Below are 14521 nucleotides of genomic sequence, written 5' to 3'. Positions count from 1 at the left end.
AGGAAGGAAGGAAGGAAGGAAGGAAGGAAGGAAACCTGGAATGAATATTACTTAATCCACTTAAGAGGTTTTGCTAATGTCAAAGTGAAGGTCAGCATATTTTTTAGATGACAGAATAACTCTGAAACCATCTTTGTTATTCTATGTGAACTGTACTTTTGAAGTCCAAAGGTTTAAAGTTGTCTAAATATTGAGTCTGATTTCATGATAGAACATGCTGTTTTGGTGAAGAAGTATTATTTCTACCCAGGGTAGCAGGAGCTTGAGTATGTCTATGAATATTCACAGACCAAAGAAATGGGTGCAGGTGGGGTGCAAAGTTAAATGAGCAGGTCTCAACAATTCTGGGCAGAACTGGGAGAAGTGATATGTGAATCCGATACTTGCAGCAGCTGCTTGGTATCAGTAGCCACTAAAAGTCAGGAAATTTAGAACCAAATCATGAATCTTTTCCAATAGTATTTTAATGTCTTATTATGAATAAACCATTGATTGGTATTTTTGTAAACACAGTATTACAGTCCTCTGTACTTCCCCTGCAGCCCCACAGTACTCTCAGTAATGGTCTGTGTCAGGGAAAGGGATGAGCAAGCAACACCGTGGGAACGTTCCAGACACACATTCATCATGCCCAACATCATGGCCTGAACACAATTCTAAGCTAAGGCAACCCTTTCTTGGATCAGGTTACATCTAGGACGATACAGAAGAGCATTCAGCGAACAGTTCTCACTCAGACTCCATACCCCTCCTCCTATTGTCATGAGATGGTATAAGTCACCCATCACCACTTCTAGAGCCTGAGGTGTTTGCAATAAGTGGGATCACTGGAGATTCCTGTTTTCGTTGGGTTAAGGAAACTCATGACATTAGCATTGGCACCCCTCATCTTTCAGAACGTCCCTCCCTTGGGTGTATAAATGGAAGAAGTGGAATGCTGGAGAACTTAAAAGGTATGTTCTTGAAAGTGCCTGGGATGGCAGTAGTTATAGATGTGAAGTGTACTGTTATGTACATTTAAGGCAATTGCAGTTAAAAGTGACCATTTTGTTTCGTGGAATATAGAATTCATGAAATCTTAAACAATAAACAGTAGGGAAACACCATTTTATCCTAAAGGCATACCCCCTTTCTTTCTCTTCTTGATATCCAAAGTTCAGATTTCCTAATCTGAACGTACAATTCCATATTTAGAAGTAAAGTAAACAGGGCTTTGGGGAGCCAGCATTGACGTTCAGTCTTGAAAATTGGATCCACCGTTGCAATAGCAAACTGTACATTATCTTCCTAAGAAAATACTAATTTATCAGTCCCAAGAGCCAAAGAATTGTTCTGTGTCAGCAATCAGGTTAGCCTCATAATTATAAATTTGTAAGGATCTGTTGAAAGACATGGAATTATAGTGTTTCATAGTGAATCACTCAGAGTAAAGAGCCCTGTTATTTGTAGACATTCCATACAGTCACAGAAATTTAGAGGTGGCTCAGGTCTTAGCAATCATGTAGTCTAACCCCTTTATTTTACAGATGAAGAAATTGAGACTTAGAACTTGTAGGAAATATATGGAAATGTTTCCATATGCAGTGCATCTTCTAACTGTCTGAACATCTTCAATAGCTTTCTAACACTCTCTTTGAAAGTCAACACAGATAGTATGTCCAGAATGTGGCAGGAGTGCCTCATCGTGAGCAGACTCCTATTTATTTACTACACTTTGCATCTTTAGTCTGGCATATTCCTTTCTCCTTCCTCCCTCCCTGCCTTGCCTCCTCCTTTCTTTCTTCCATTTCCTCCTTCTCTCTTCCCTTTATTCATTTATTCATCAAACGATTTAGCCACTGATTCCCAATATCTGTGAGATTTTGTGCTAGAGAGAGGGCTGGTTATAAACACAAGGAGATTTACAAGCCATCTTGTCCTTGAGGAAGTCTCAAGAGAGAAGGTGAGACACATACATGAGTGAATAGTTGCAACAGGACTTCAGAAATGCCCAACTCTGTATATGGCCAAATATAATCAGGGCACTGAAAAGCAAAGAGCCACAATTCCTTGGGAAAGTTAGTGATGTGGGAATGATGGATGCTGAGATGAGAAGATAAATTAGAAAATAAGTAAAAGAACTGCTACATACCATGCTAAAGAATTTAGGTACTATCCTGAAAACCTGGGTTTCCCAAACCCCAGTAATTCAACTATTATTTCCACAACATGTGATATAGCCTGCATCTCCCTCTGTTATTTTTGCTTTACTTGCATATTACTTGTACTGTTGTTTATTTAACATATTTTTCTAAAGTAACTTACTTTTAATCACTAATTTTTAAAAGAAACTTTGTCAGTGTTGTAAATATAAAACCAATGTGACTTGCAATAATTTTAAAATGAATGTGATGGAAATAAAATATGTCTGCTAACCCTTTACCTATGAAAATTTCTGAACCTATGGCCTGTTGTCTCATTATTCCAAAGGGAGATTATACATTTTGGAGAGGAGTAAAATTCATTGTCGACCCCTTAAATTAATTAGGAGGAAGAAAGAGAGTTGAAAGGTGTATAGCTTCCTCAGTCTCTCAGGGGATATGGCATGGACATGCATACCACATAAGGAGGAAATCCTGTTTTAGACAGTCCAGGGCGACCTGAGGTTTATGAGCTAAGAAGTAACAAAATCAGACTTGGCTGAAGGGGGTTGACTTAGGACTGGAAAGGAAGACCCAAAAAGGAGCTAGAACTTTGCAGAGGCTGGGCGAGGGTCCCGGTGTGGCCCCAGTGTAATAGGATGAAGAAAGAGGATTTGAGAAGGATTTAGGATCAGGCCACAGCAGGTATTGGTTCCTGAGGGACGAGGGGCAGTGATCAAGGGAAGAGAAGGGTGAGCCAGGAGGTTGAAGTTCGATTCCTGGTCAGGGCATATGCCCCGGTTGTGGGCTGGAGCCCTTGTAAGTGGGGCATGCAGGAGGCAGCTGATGGATGATTCTCTCTCTTGTCACTGATGTTTCTATCTCTCTCTCCCTCCCTCTCCCCCCTCCTCTCTCTGAAATCAATAGAAACATATTATTACAAATATATATAGAGAGAGAAGGGTGAGCCATGCCTTGGAGATGGTTTGCTTGTGAGACTGTGAAAGCAGGCACGACTGGAGAGGGATAAGACCCCTAAACCAGAACGTGCTGCCTGCAACAAATGCTAGCCATTCCTAGACTCACAGTAAATGCTCGTTGAATAAATGGATGGTCAGCAGGCAATTGGGAATATCTTGCTGGTGATCAGAGACATTCTAAATGCCGGCTAGATTGGAAGAGATCATTGTGGCCTATAAGTCAGCCTCACATACACTTCCACTTACCTACTGACCATTTTAGAAAATTTGTGACCTAATCAGCCAACAGATTTAAGGTGTATTGGACATGTTTACTTTGGTAAGATGTTAAAAAATGAATCCATTCAACCAAAAGTCATTAGGAACCTACTTATGTCAGGAATAGAGAGATTAATTACTCACAGGCCCTGTTCTCACAGAGCTTGTAAAGATCTAATAAGATAACAGATAAAATTTTCAGGCATTTAAAGTTTGTTAACATGTGCAGTATTTATTCCTGATCCTCAGAAAACAAATTTAGCCTCAAAATCTTCCTAGTAACCATAGTTAGTCTGAACTTTGTTTCCATGTATTATAAGAAATTTATTATGGTGTTGGGGTAGAACTACAGTAATTAATAGCCCCTTTTCTTGTGTTGTGCTTAAAATACCCTTTTGCCGCTTAGGAGAAATAAACTCATTGAATTTTATCTTTTGCACACATGTAAAATTGTCCTTCTCAGATGAGGATGTGATATAGTAATTTAGAGTATTCTCATGAAGACCTGTTAAATAATCCATTTCTCATGACTGGGATTTGTTCCCAGTAGTCGAGACACAGACTAGAAAGCATAGATTTCACTTTTGGCCTAAAAAAGAGTTATCCGTTTGAGTAAGGGGAAGGACAACAAGCCTAATGTTGACACCCGTTCTTCAGTTTCTAGACCCTTGTGTGGAGAGAAGTGTTTTCATAAGACTCAGACAGAATTCATTTCCATAGAGCGTTCTTAATGGCTCCTGTCAGAACAAAACAGCTGGGGAACATATGGTATCCATTTCCCTGTATCACTTGGAAAAAATTTCACATGTAAATAAAGCCAACATAAAAGAGTAGCCCTTTGAACCCACGACCTTATGCAATACATAAATATATTGGTACAATGCACTCGTTGTACTGGCCCACTAAGTTATGTGCCTTTAAAAATTCTTTATTACATCCTGAGATGCACATTTTCAAGAAGTTCCAAAGAAATTAAGGTAATTGGCAAAAATATTAGCAAACAGCATTATCTAACAAGTATGTATCTCAGAAATGTTTTTTTTTTCACTATATTTAAAGCACTTCAGAAAATTAACGGATAAAATTAAAGGCATATTTACACATTATAAACTCTATGTCCATTATCTCTGTCATTTTAAATAAGTAAGTAACCATGTGTTCTTGAAAGGAAGAGAGAAAAGAAAGGCTTGGCAAAAAATTTGGGCAGACTTTAGTTTTTTCATAGCTTTACATTTTTAGGTAGAAAAGGACATAGAAAGGATAGAAAAACTTTTAAATTTATAATGGACCAACTGGAATTAGTCTTTGCCTTTTGCATATTTACATTTCATGCATAACTTCAGAAAATCCAGCTCTTACTGGTAATTAGTGCTCCTCCAAGTTTATTAGCAGAAGTTCTTTCCCTTATGAAATTAAGCTGTAAATCCCTGGGAAGGATGCACTTTGGGCATTTAAAAAGAGGCTTAATGTGTTGTGCAAAGTGAGATTCAAATCCAAATACTAGCGTTTGTTAATTGTCAGCTCTGTGCCAAGTACTGTGTACAGCTAAGAGCCAGAGCCAACGAAAGGGAAGAGACGCAGCAGCACAAGAGCATGTCGATCCCTTCCTTCCTTCTGGAACATTCCCTACCTGTTCTGTATTGTACAGAATCCAAGCCTCACCTCACAGCTTATAATATTCTCCTTTTAGATTCTAAAATGCCAGAGCTAGAAGGGCCTCAGAGGAGGATCACATAGTGGAGACCCTCTGAAAACCCCTGCATAATTGAGGTCAGTCTTGGAGAAAGAACCCACCCACAGTTGTATGGCATTCAGGCTCAGAACATTCACTCTCTTCTCCTTAGCTTTGTTCCAGAACCCTTCTGAATCCTCTTGGAACACATCCTAGCAGGAGGAAGGATGACCATGGTTTAAATTTTGGAAACTTTTATAACTCCTTCCAAACTTTTAATAACTCCCACTTTCACCCTCACAATCAGTGGTAGCCGGAGACTCTTGCAGAAGTTACAGACTGGAGTATACATACCTCCTGTCTCTTTTGTTGTGCCCAACAGCAAAGAACAGACACAAAAACACGCTTTGGGGTTAAAACCTTCCCACCTGCTATTGTCCCGGAAGGATAGCTAGATGAGAGGTCCCTGGTTGGAGGGCATGTCCTGAAACCTCACTCCTTCAGTGGGGGATGGTGTATACTGAGTGGAAGGGGAGTAGGGATCTATCAACCCCTGGCCTCCGGTTTCCAGCATCCTGGGTCATCTGTCATCTCCTCAGGGGAGTCTCCCCGAGAGGAGGCAGTATCCTGGTGTCTGAGGATGTTGCTCCACCGTCCTGCACCGAGAGGCTAACTGGGAGAAGTGGTGGTTCTTACCTTTCACCTCCAATGTGTTGCTGTTTCGCGTTACACTCCATCTCAACCAGACACTTACTCAAATGCAAACCATATAGTGTTTATCTAAGCTTTGAACAGAAACAAGAACACACACACACACACACACACACACTAGCCTGCCTACCTCACCCTCCCTCTGCAACATCCTTCTCCTCCTGTTTGTTTCCAACTTTTCAGACAATGGAGGCAGCATTGAATCTTCAAGAGCTCATTCAACTGCGAAGTGTCTGTGCACTATGTTGCTGTGTCATATGCCAGGCAGCACCGGGAAATGCCCCTGAGCAGCGGTGGACTGGGGTGCTCAGGCCGGGTGGGGGCAGGAAGGGGGGCGAACCCACGGCTTATCTCCCAGGTCCTGTCAACTCCTGACCCCTGCATTCCTCTCTGTTCTTTCCCAAATGCCCCTGAGCAGCGGTGGACTGGGGTGCTCAGGCTGCGGGGGGGCGGGCACGAACCCACGGCTTATCTCCCAGGTCAACTCCTGACCCCTGCGTTCCTCTCTGTTCTTTCCTGCATGCATCTAACCAATCATCCAATCGGCCATCATTTGCCCAATATTAAACAATGTAGCCCTCCTTTATACAGGCCTTCTTAGGCGACAGGGGTGTCCATAGGCATGTGTGCATGTGTGTGTGCATGTGTGAATGTGTGCGCTTACATCCTTCCTCTCCCTAAACAGTCTGGAAGTGCGTTTAACCCAGAGGACCCTGCCCTCCCATTCTACTCTCCAGGGTGGGGACAAGTATCCAGATCCTTGCCAGGCAGGTGCAGCTGTCCAGGGAACAGACCTAACTACCTGTCTGGGTTTGTTTTCTTCAGCTGTCGCTTTCACCATTCCCACTGCTTTAATTAATTCTGAGCCGACATATCATAACGGTCTTTTCTCTTTCACTGTTTTCCAATGGTAAGTGCACTGTTTGTTTTATGATCCACGTTCTAAGTGGTCCCCTTACACAGGCGCTTACTTTGAGCATAACTTGAGCGGGCCGTGTCTGCCTGCCTGGCCAAGATGTTTTCAGTGTTTCAATGGGATAATCTCCTCTGACTTATTTTAACACAGTTTCTAGCTCCGGCTGGAATTGCAGCGTCACGACGCTTATTACGAACGCGCAGAAGCCCACAGGGATCGCGGACGTGTACAGTAAATTCCGCCCCGTGAAGCGCGTGTCCCCGCTGAAACATCAGCCGGAGACTCTGGACAACAACGAGAGTGATGACCAAAAGAACCAGAAGGCGGAGTACCAGAAACGGGGGGACACTGACGCAGACCCCCAACCCGAAGAGCTCAGCCCCGGAGGAGACAGAGAGGGCGGCCCCCAGACTAAGACCGCGGAGCCCAGCGCCTTGCTGGGCGAACTGGAGCACTATGACCTGGACATGGATGAGATTCTGGATGTGCCTTACATTAAATCCAGCCAACAGCTCGCCCCTTTCCCCAAGGTGACTGCAGAAAAAAGAATCTTGGGCTTATGCACAACCATCAACGGCCTTTCTGGCAAAGTCTGCGCGACAGGAAATGCTGAGAACTCACCGTCCAACACCACACCGTTCTGTGTCCTTTCTCCCGTGAAAAGCCCTCACCCGAGAAAAGCGTCCTCTGTCCTCCGCGACCAGCCTAAGCTCTCCCCCGAAGACGCCGAGAGCTCGCCGCTGCCGCTGGCGAAGTGTGGCTCTGCTGCCTATGAGCCTGAAAGCCAGAGCAAGGACTTCCTCAGCAAGGCCTTCAGTGATGCTCACGGCCGAAACGTGGAGAAGCCCCTGCCGGACTGCCAGCTCAGGGCCTTCCACCTGCAGACCTCCGCAGCGGAGCCCAAACTGGAAGAGCAGGTCGGCGGCCTGAGCTGGACCAGCTCCCAAGGCCCCGAAGAAAGGAGTGAGTATCTGCAAAAAGTAAAAAGCATCTTGAACATCGTTAAAGAAGGACAGATATCTCTCCTGGTAAGTATGATCGCATTCAGCATCCATAGGAGTCATTCAGAGACTAGTGTGTCAGCTCCATTCGTTGATAACAGAATGAAGATGCATTGGTTCCCATTCTTTTTAAAAAATGTACCTTTATTATTGAAAGTATTACAGATGTCTCCTTCCCGATTGACCCCCTCCACCCTGGACCCACCCAACACCCAGGCCTTCACCACACTACTGTCTGTGTCCATGGGTGATGCAGTCTTTACTTGTGGTTTTAGTTAGGTGGTTTGACTTTAGAGTTTTAAAATAAAAATTTGGAGGTTAAGACAGGGAAAAACAAATGACTATAGAGGGAGTGTTATTTCACTTTAAGTTTGCATAAATTCAACTGGAATCAGGACACTTAATCTAATACAAAAACAAAACAGAAAAGCCCAGCACTTTTTCTCTCACTTGAATCTTAATGTCTTTCTTTTGCTTTCCAATGGTTTCCAGTGCTCTCACTCACTTATTTGTGGGGATGTCAGTTTCTTGCCGAAGGTGGACCTGCCAGATACGTGAACAGAGGGTCTTCTGTTTTATCCTGATTATTATTCCGGAGAGTTGGACCAGGATGTTTGGAAGCATTTGCAGATAGATGCTTACCCTAGAGCTTGATTGCCCTCTGAGCCACATGGGGCTGTGACTAGTTCCAGCTCTGCATGTCTAGGGAGCATGAGGAAGCTTTTTCTAAAGACTCTAGACACAGAGTAACATGATGTAAGAAAAGTCTGTTCTGCTTAGGCTCAGGGAGCTGAACTGAAATCACACTCCATCTGCCTGCCTTGTTCTTTTCTGGCTTCCAGACTTGGATGAAACAGTAGCAAGCCTGGGCTAATACAGTGATGTTAATTGAAGTCTCATTCAGGAAAACCATCACATCTTGGCAGTGTGATTCTACTTAGGCTACAACCATGGGTAGATAAGTACAGTGTGTTTGCTGTATTATCACAAATCTTACTATTATAATAGGATGATATGATTGAGTAATTTTACTAAATAAAGTAATACTTTTTTTTTCTCCTGAAAATGTCTTTTCCATTTCTCTTGGCTCTTCTTCTCTATTTCTCTTTGGTTCATTTCTTTCTTTTGTCCTTCCCATATTTCCCAAATGATTAGCACCTCTCAATTTAACGAACGGTCTTTATTGACCAGTTTGTACTCAGGGGATGAACTTCACGGGAGGTGAGAAAACCAAAGGCAGGCAGCCTCCCGATGCCCCCAGAGCATGTCTGGGGATGGACGTGTCTAGAGGGACCCTGGGAGCACTAGTCACAGCAGCCACCAGCTTACTTGCTGTCCAAGCCAGTTCTCCATGGTTCAAGGCAAAGCAGATGGTTGAGAGATGTAGTTCATCCTTTCAACAAATGTACAGCAGGGAACGTAGCACAACCTGGCCCTCAGGACTTAGCAGTGGAGTGGAGGAGACAGACAGGGAGCCTGCCAGTTACTATAACTGTCATCACAGTGGTTTCCAGGCCAGCTTGGAACCTCCCCGAGCTTGCGACCTATCCCTGTCACCATGTCTCACATGAAAATAAGTCTCTTGAGGCTTTTATGTTCTGAAGCATGATATAACAACGCAATGGAAAAGCATTAGAATTTATAGCAAGGAATTCTGACTTATCTGGCTCCAGTGACTGTCACCAGGGCTCCTGGAAGGTTTTCTCCTCTTCTCAGCACCCAGAGCAAAACCCCCAGAGTGTGTCGTTTGGATTTATTGACTTGAGTTTTTCCCATCTTCCTATTTGTACAGCCACACCTAGCTGCCGACAATCTAGACAAAATCCATGACGAAAGTGGAAACAATCTCTTACACATTGCCGCGTCGCAGGGCCACGCGGAGTGCCTGCAGCACCTCACTTCTTTGATGGGAGAAGATTGCCTCAACGAGCGGAATGCCGAGAAGTTGACTCCAGCGGGCCTGGCCATCAAGGTGAGTGGTTGGGGGCTGGTCTCTCCACAGCTAAAAGTTAGATTTCTGTTTTTTAAGATTCCTAGTGAGCTAAAGTGCTGGGATGGAGAGGGAGAGAAGAGTGCTATACCAAGCAAACAGCAAATGAGCATGTTATATTTAAGAGATGAATCACTTCACTCCCTAAGTGCTTTGAGATTTTGAGACTGCATTCCAATTTATTGTGCAATGAGGGTGAGCTTCAAATCAGCTAGTAAAGAGAAAGGGCAATGGTCTCTTGCATTGCTGAGAACTTCTGTTATTCATGGAGACTGCAGTTTAGACTGAACTGTACCTGGATCTATTGGAGGCCGTTTTATTTTCCCCTGATGTGAGTATAATGAATAAGACAAAGAGGTAGTAGCCCTCAGGAGTATTTTAGACAATGAAGTGGGCTCCTCACAGATCACATCTGAAGCTTAGGTATCTTCAGGATCAGGAGTTGTTTGGAACATCAGTGCCAAATGTGTGTTTAGCTCCTGTAGAGCATAGTAGGCTCTGTGTCAAAACTACACAAAATAATGCCACTGGGACAGAGTTAAACCCTGGAAACTGTGATACAGAAAGACATGGTCTTTTTTTAGCCTTGCAGTGAGCACCTCTGTGAAATATATCACACATCACTAGGAGGTTAGCTATTAAACTAAAATTACTTTTAAGGACTTTGGCAAATAAATGTGGAATTCAGTCATATTTATTAAGAAGCTAGAAATGAAGTTTAGGGAAATATAATACATCTTGTGCTTCTGCACATGTACTTCACATAATAATGTCTTCTAAAAGCTGAATAATCATAATTTTTATTAATGGAATTATATTGAAATTTATTAGGGGAACTTGCTAGCTAAAGAAATCTACTTATGAAATCACCAAAGAACATATAACATTTAAAAGCAAGCCATTGCTGTCTTACCCCTCATATATCTTTTATGCAAATCTGAATTTTTATACCTTTATTTACCATTTAGTAAAGTCTTATATATTAAAAGTTGTTTTCTGTTTTATTTAGTTTTACCCAATTATAAGGTATTATTTCAAAGATAGTGTAAAAAATAATTTTTTGGTAAAACTACAAGCTCAGTGAATATCATTTTTCTTTAGTTGTGAGTGATACTTTATCACATTAAGAGCTGACCTGCAGGCAACCATCATGAAGAAAGAGAAATCAAATGTGAAGTCAAGGTTCAGCATAGTTGAGTTCAACAATATGTACCAAGTCCATTGGGTACTGTGTTAGGTGATGGTAATAAAACTTTGAATGAGACATAATCCCTTTTCTTAAGAAGCTGATAGCCCAGTGGATAAGGTGGATACATTATCAGCAATTCAAGTGTAGATGGAAAATTCAAGATCTAGCCCACTGTCAGAGTCCTGTGGGAAGATAGGGGTTGGGTCTGGTCATCAATGGTCACGTGCCAGCGATGAATAAAATGTTCTTGCAATGCCAATGAACATTGACATTAGAACACTACATGTTTTAGTGTTTATCAAATATTTATAACTTCTAATGTATAGTTTTCCTGACTCATGCTAGATTATTGAATATATTCTAACTATACTAGTACAGTTGGATGAAAAATGTTTTCATAATTTATATGCCCTAGTCCTGTTTTGATAAGTTAAGAACCTTTAAAGTAATAAGGTACATAAGAAACTTAATGGTCATTAAGCTAACCCTGGACATAAACTCCCTCTGTGGTATCCATAGTAAGTGTTATTCGTTCTTGAACTCCTCCAGTCAACATAGTATTGCCGTAACACAATCAGTAGGCAAAACCTAGCACTTTTGTTTGTTTTAATGAAGAACACATACAAACCCATAAGACTCAAAAGATTTTATAGATTTGGAGCCCCAGGCTTTTCATGCTTTTCTTCTGGACATTGATTTGAGAAACAGAAGTTTTCTTCTATGCCTTCAATTCAACCTAGATTTCACAAAAGCAGTAAATACAAATATTTTATAACCAGTGCCACCCTCTTTAGAAATCTGTCTTGACATATGTCCTACTTCGGTGTATTCAGTGTAGTTGGAGGACATGAATGCAGAGAGAGTCCTAAGAAGTCTGCATTTTCTGTTTTAGGACCTTGTTTTGAACACCAGTAACAGGCTGGTGGTATTCCACCTCATGAAGCACAGTCCTGACAGCCCTGTTGTCATTTAAGCAAACAAACTTGGTAAAAGGGGCAGAAGTTGCTCAGATCATATGACTTGAAGCAGACAGGAAGCAGAGGCAGAGACAGAGTATCAAATAAAAAGATTACCTGAGGGGGTAAAAAGGAGCTTTGAAGAAATACCAAGGCTTAAGAACATCTCTCTCCCACTCATAAACTCCTTAAATGGAACATCATAAATTCTTGCCTCTTACATGCAGAATTTATTGGGTGTTTTCTGGGGGACCCAACACTAGATACTGTAGGAATTCAGAGCATTACTGAGGGCCCTTTGGAAAGAAAATTTCTATAAGGTGTAAGCATTGTGTTTTCTAAAATGGGGCTATAACAAGAAATTATTTTAGGAGCTAAACAGACTGGGAATGAAATTACTTTAATTACTTTTTCTCATTCAGTCCCTCTGATGAAGCTCTAAGAGAAAATGTTGGTTTGGTGAGAAAAATGACTTCAACCAACTGACATTCCTTTATAACATACAGTGAGTGACCCCAGGCTCAGAGACTAGCAGGCAAAAACTCCCACTAGAATTTAATAACATTTTTTGTTTTCTTGGTATTTCTATTTGTGGCAGGTGATATTGCTTTCAAACCCATAGTAGTGATGTATTTATTTTTGCCCTATTTAAAGGTTGCACTCTTAAATAAGTCTACCTACTAGGCATGTAACAAAGCATTCTACCCAACAACAGCAGAATTCTTCTCAAGTGCACATTGAACATTTTCCAGAATAAACCATATGTTAGATCATAAAACAGGTCTCAATAAATTTAAAATGATTGAAATCATATGAAGTATGTTCTTCAACCATAATGGAATGCAATTAGGAATCAATAACAGACGGAATTTTGGGATATTCACAAGTATATGGAATTAACTCTAAAATAATCATTGCATCAAAGAAGAAATTACAAGGGAAATTGAAAAATAATTGGAGATGAATGAAAATGCAACATTAAGGAGCTAAAGCAGTGCTTAAATGGGAAATTTATAGCTATAAATGTCTATGTTAAAGAAAGAAAGAGAAAAAAGATCTCAAATCAATAGCCTAACCTTCTACTTTAGGGAACTAGAAAAAGAAAAGCAAACTAAATTCAAAGCAAACATAAGGAAGGAAATAAAAACATCCAAGTGGAAATAAATGAAATAGAGAATAGAAAAACAATAGAGAAAATCATCAAAACCAAATTTAGTTCTATGAAAAGATAAAAAAATTAATAAACCTTTAGTTAAACCAAGAAAAAAGACCCAAATTATTAAAATCAGAAATGCTGCCTCTTATTTCTGTGTTCTGTGTAAATACCAGTTTATATAAACTGTCTTGCCTAGTAGATGCTCAATATGGTCCCATTCCTTTCTTCATCCAGAGGGAATGAAGCACATTATATCAGTGTGATTTTTTAAAATCCTGGTAGAAAACACTTGGCAGTGTTCAAATTATATAACTTAAGGAAAGTCAGTAATGAAGGATTTATATACAAGAGGAGGGTGGGTAGGGTGTAGGGAGCCCACAATATCTGGGGGTCACAACCAGAGCACAGTTACTACCCCCAGAGCCTGAAGGGACTGGGGAAGGACCTGAGAGAGAGAGAGGGCTGCATAGAAGACTGGCTGACCTTTGCCCTTTGACTGGTAGAGGGGTTCAGCCAGCCAATGACAACCCCATAGAGGGGTAATGGGAGCCAGGAGCAGAGGGAACCTCAAACTCACTCTCCTTTCTTGGTCTCTTGCCACAACCCTCCATCAATCAAAACCAGCTAGAAGCCAGGGGGCACGGGAGCCAATGCATTCAGATCAGCCTCCCCAGGCAGCAAGGAGGGCAGAGAGGGAGGCAATAGATGTGAATGAGGCACCAGGAAGCTGTTCAATAAACCCCCGGTTGGTTATGCTAGATATTCCAAATGGAGGGAATAGACTCTGCGTGTGTATAGTTGTGAGATGACTACTTGAAACTCTGTAGCAGTAAATGAAGAATGAGCAGATTACCTCCTCTGTCTTGTTTTAAGAATAGACTTCCCTGAGCTCATGCCACAGTAGCTCTTTATTCCTCTGCTAGGTCCCACACCATGCAAACCAGGGAGGCAGCTGAATGTCTCATTTGTCTTACAGAGTGAGTGTCTCAGAGAGCACTTTGATAGTATAAGGTGGCAAGTGTTGTATGCTTAGTAAGCTGACGTGCTTCGTCTCATTTGATCTCCACAGTACGTTTATGAGGTGGTTACAGCTCACCCTGCTGTTTCACAGAGGAGAAAATTGAGTATCAGAGAGGTGAAGTAGCTTGATCAAGGTCTTGTAACTAAGTGGTTAATTAAGGATTTAAATCCATTACAAAGTCTGGGTCTTAGTCACTAGGTTATATATATCACAACTGCATTCCTGGATCGCACAGTGTGGGACCTCGGCACAGGAGGAAAGAGCTCTGGTGGACACAAGTCAGGGAAGCCTTCAGGGAAAGTAGCATTGGGGCCAGTAGACTGGGATTACTTTGTCTTTCTTTAGTTTGTTGATGGGTATCCAAAATGTGATATATGCATGTAATGGAATACTTCTCAGCAATAAAAAGGGATGAATTATTAATATAAGCCGTAGCTTGGATGAATCTCAGAAGCATTATGCTGAATGAAAGAAGCCAGATGCAAAAGAGAGATAGAATTTTATGGTGATAGAAACCATACCAGGGCTTGCCTCGGGCAAAGGTGAGGGGA

At 41.7% G+C, this 14521-nt stretch overlaps 1 protein-coding gene across 3 annotated transcripts in view; it reads left to right on the top strand.

The window, feature by feature from the left end:
- SNCAIP (synuclein, alpha interacting protein) overlaps positions 1–14521 on the top strand; it is a 142636-nt gene that overhangs the window by 99389 nt on the left and 28726 nt on the right. For all 3 annotated transcript variants that reach the window (XM_005857123.2, XM_014542017.1, XM_005857122.2), the window contains exons 4-5: positions 6808–7685; positions 9451–9630. In XM_005857123.2, the coding sequence (XP_005857185.1) occupies positions 6808–7685; positions 9451–9630 (1058 nt within the window). The remainder of the gene's footprint in view (positions 1–6807; positions 7686–9450; positions 9631–14521) is intronic.

Source organism: Myotis brandtii, unplaced genomic scaffold (genome assembly GCF_000412655.1).
Source record: "Myotis brandtii unplaced genomic scaffold, ASM41265v1 scaffold1076, whole genome shotgun sequence".
Classification (NCBI taxonomy): domain Eukaryota; kingdom Metazoa; phylum Chordata; class Mammalia; order Chiroptera; family Vespertilionidae; genus Myotis; species Myotis brandtii.
This window is presented reverse-complemented; position numbering and strand designations above follow the sequence as displayed.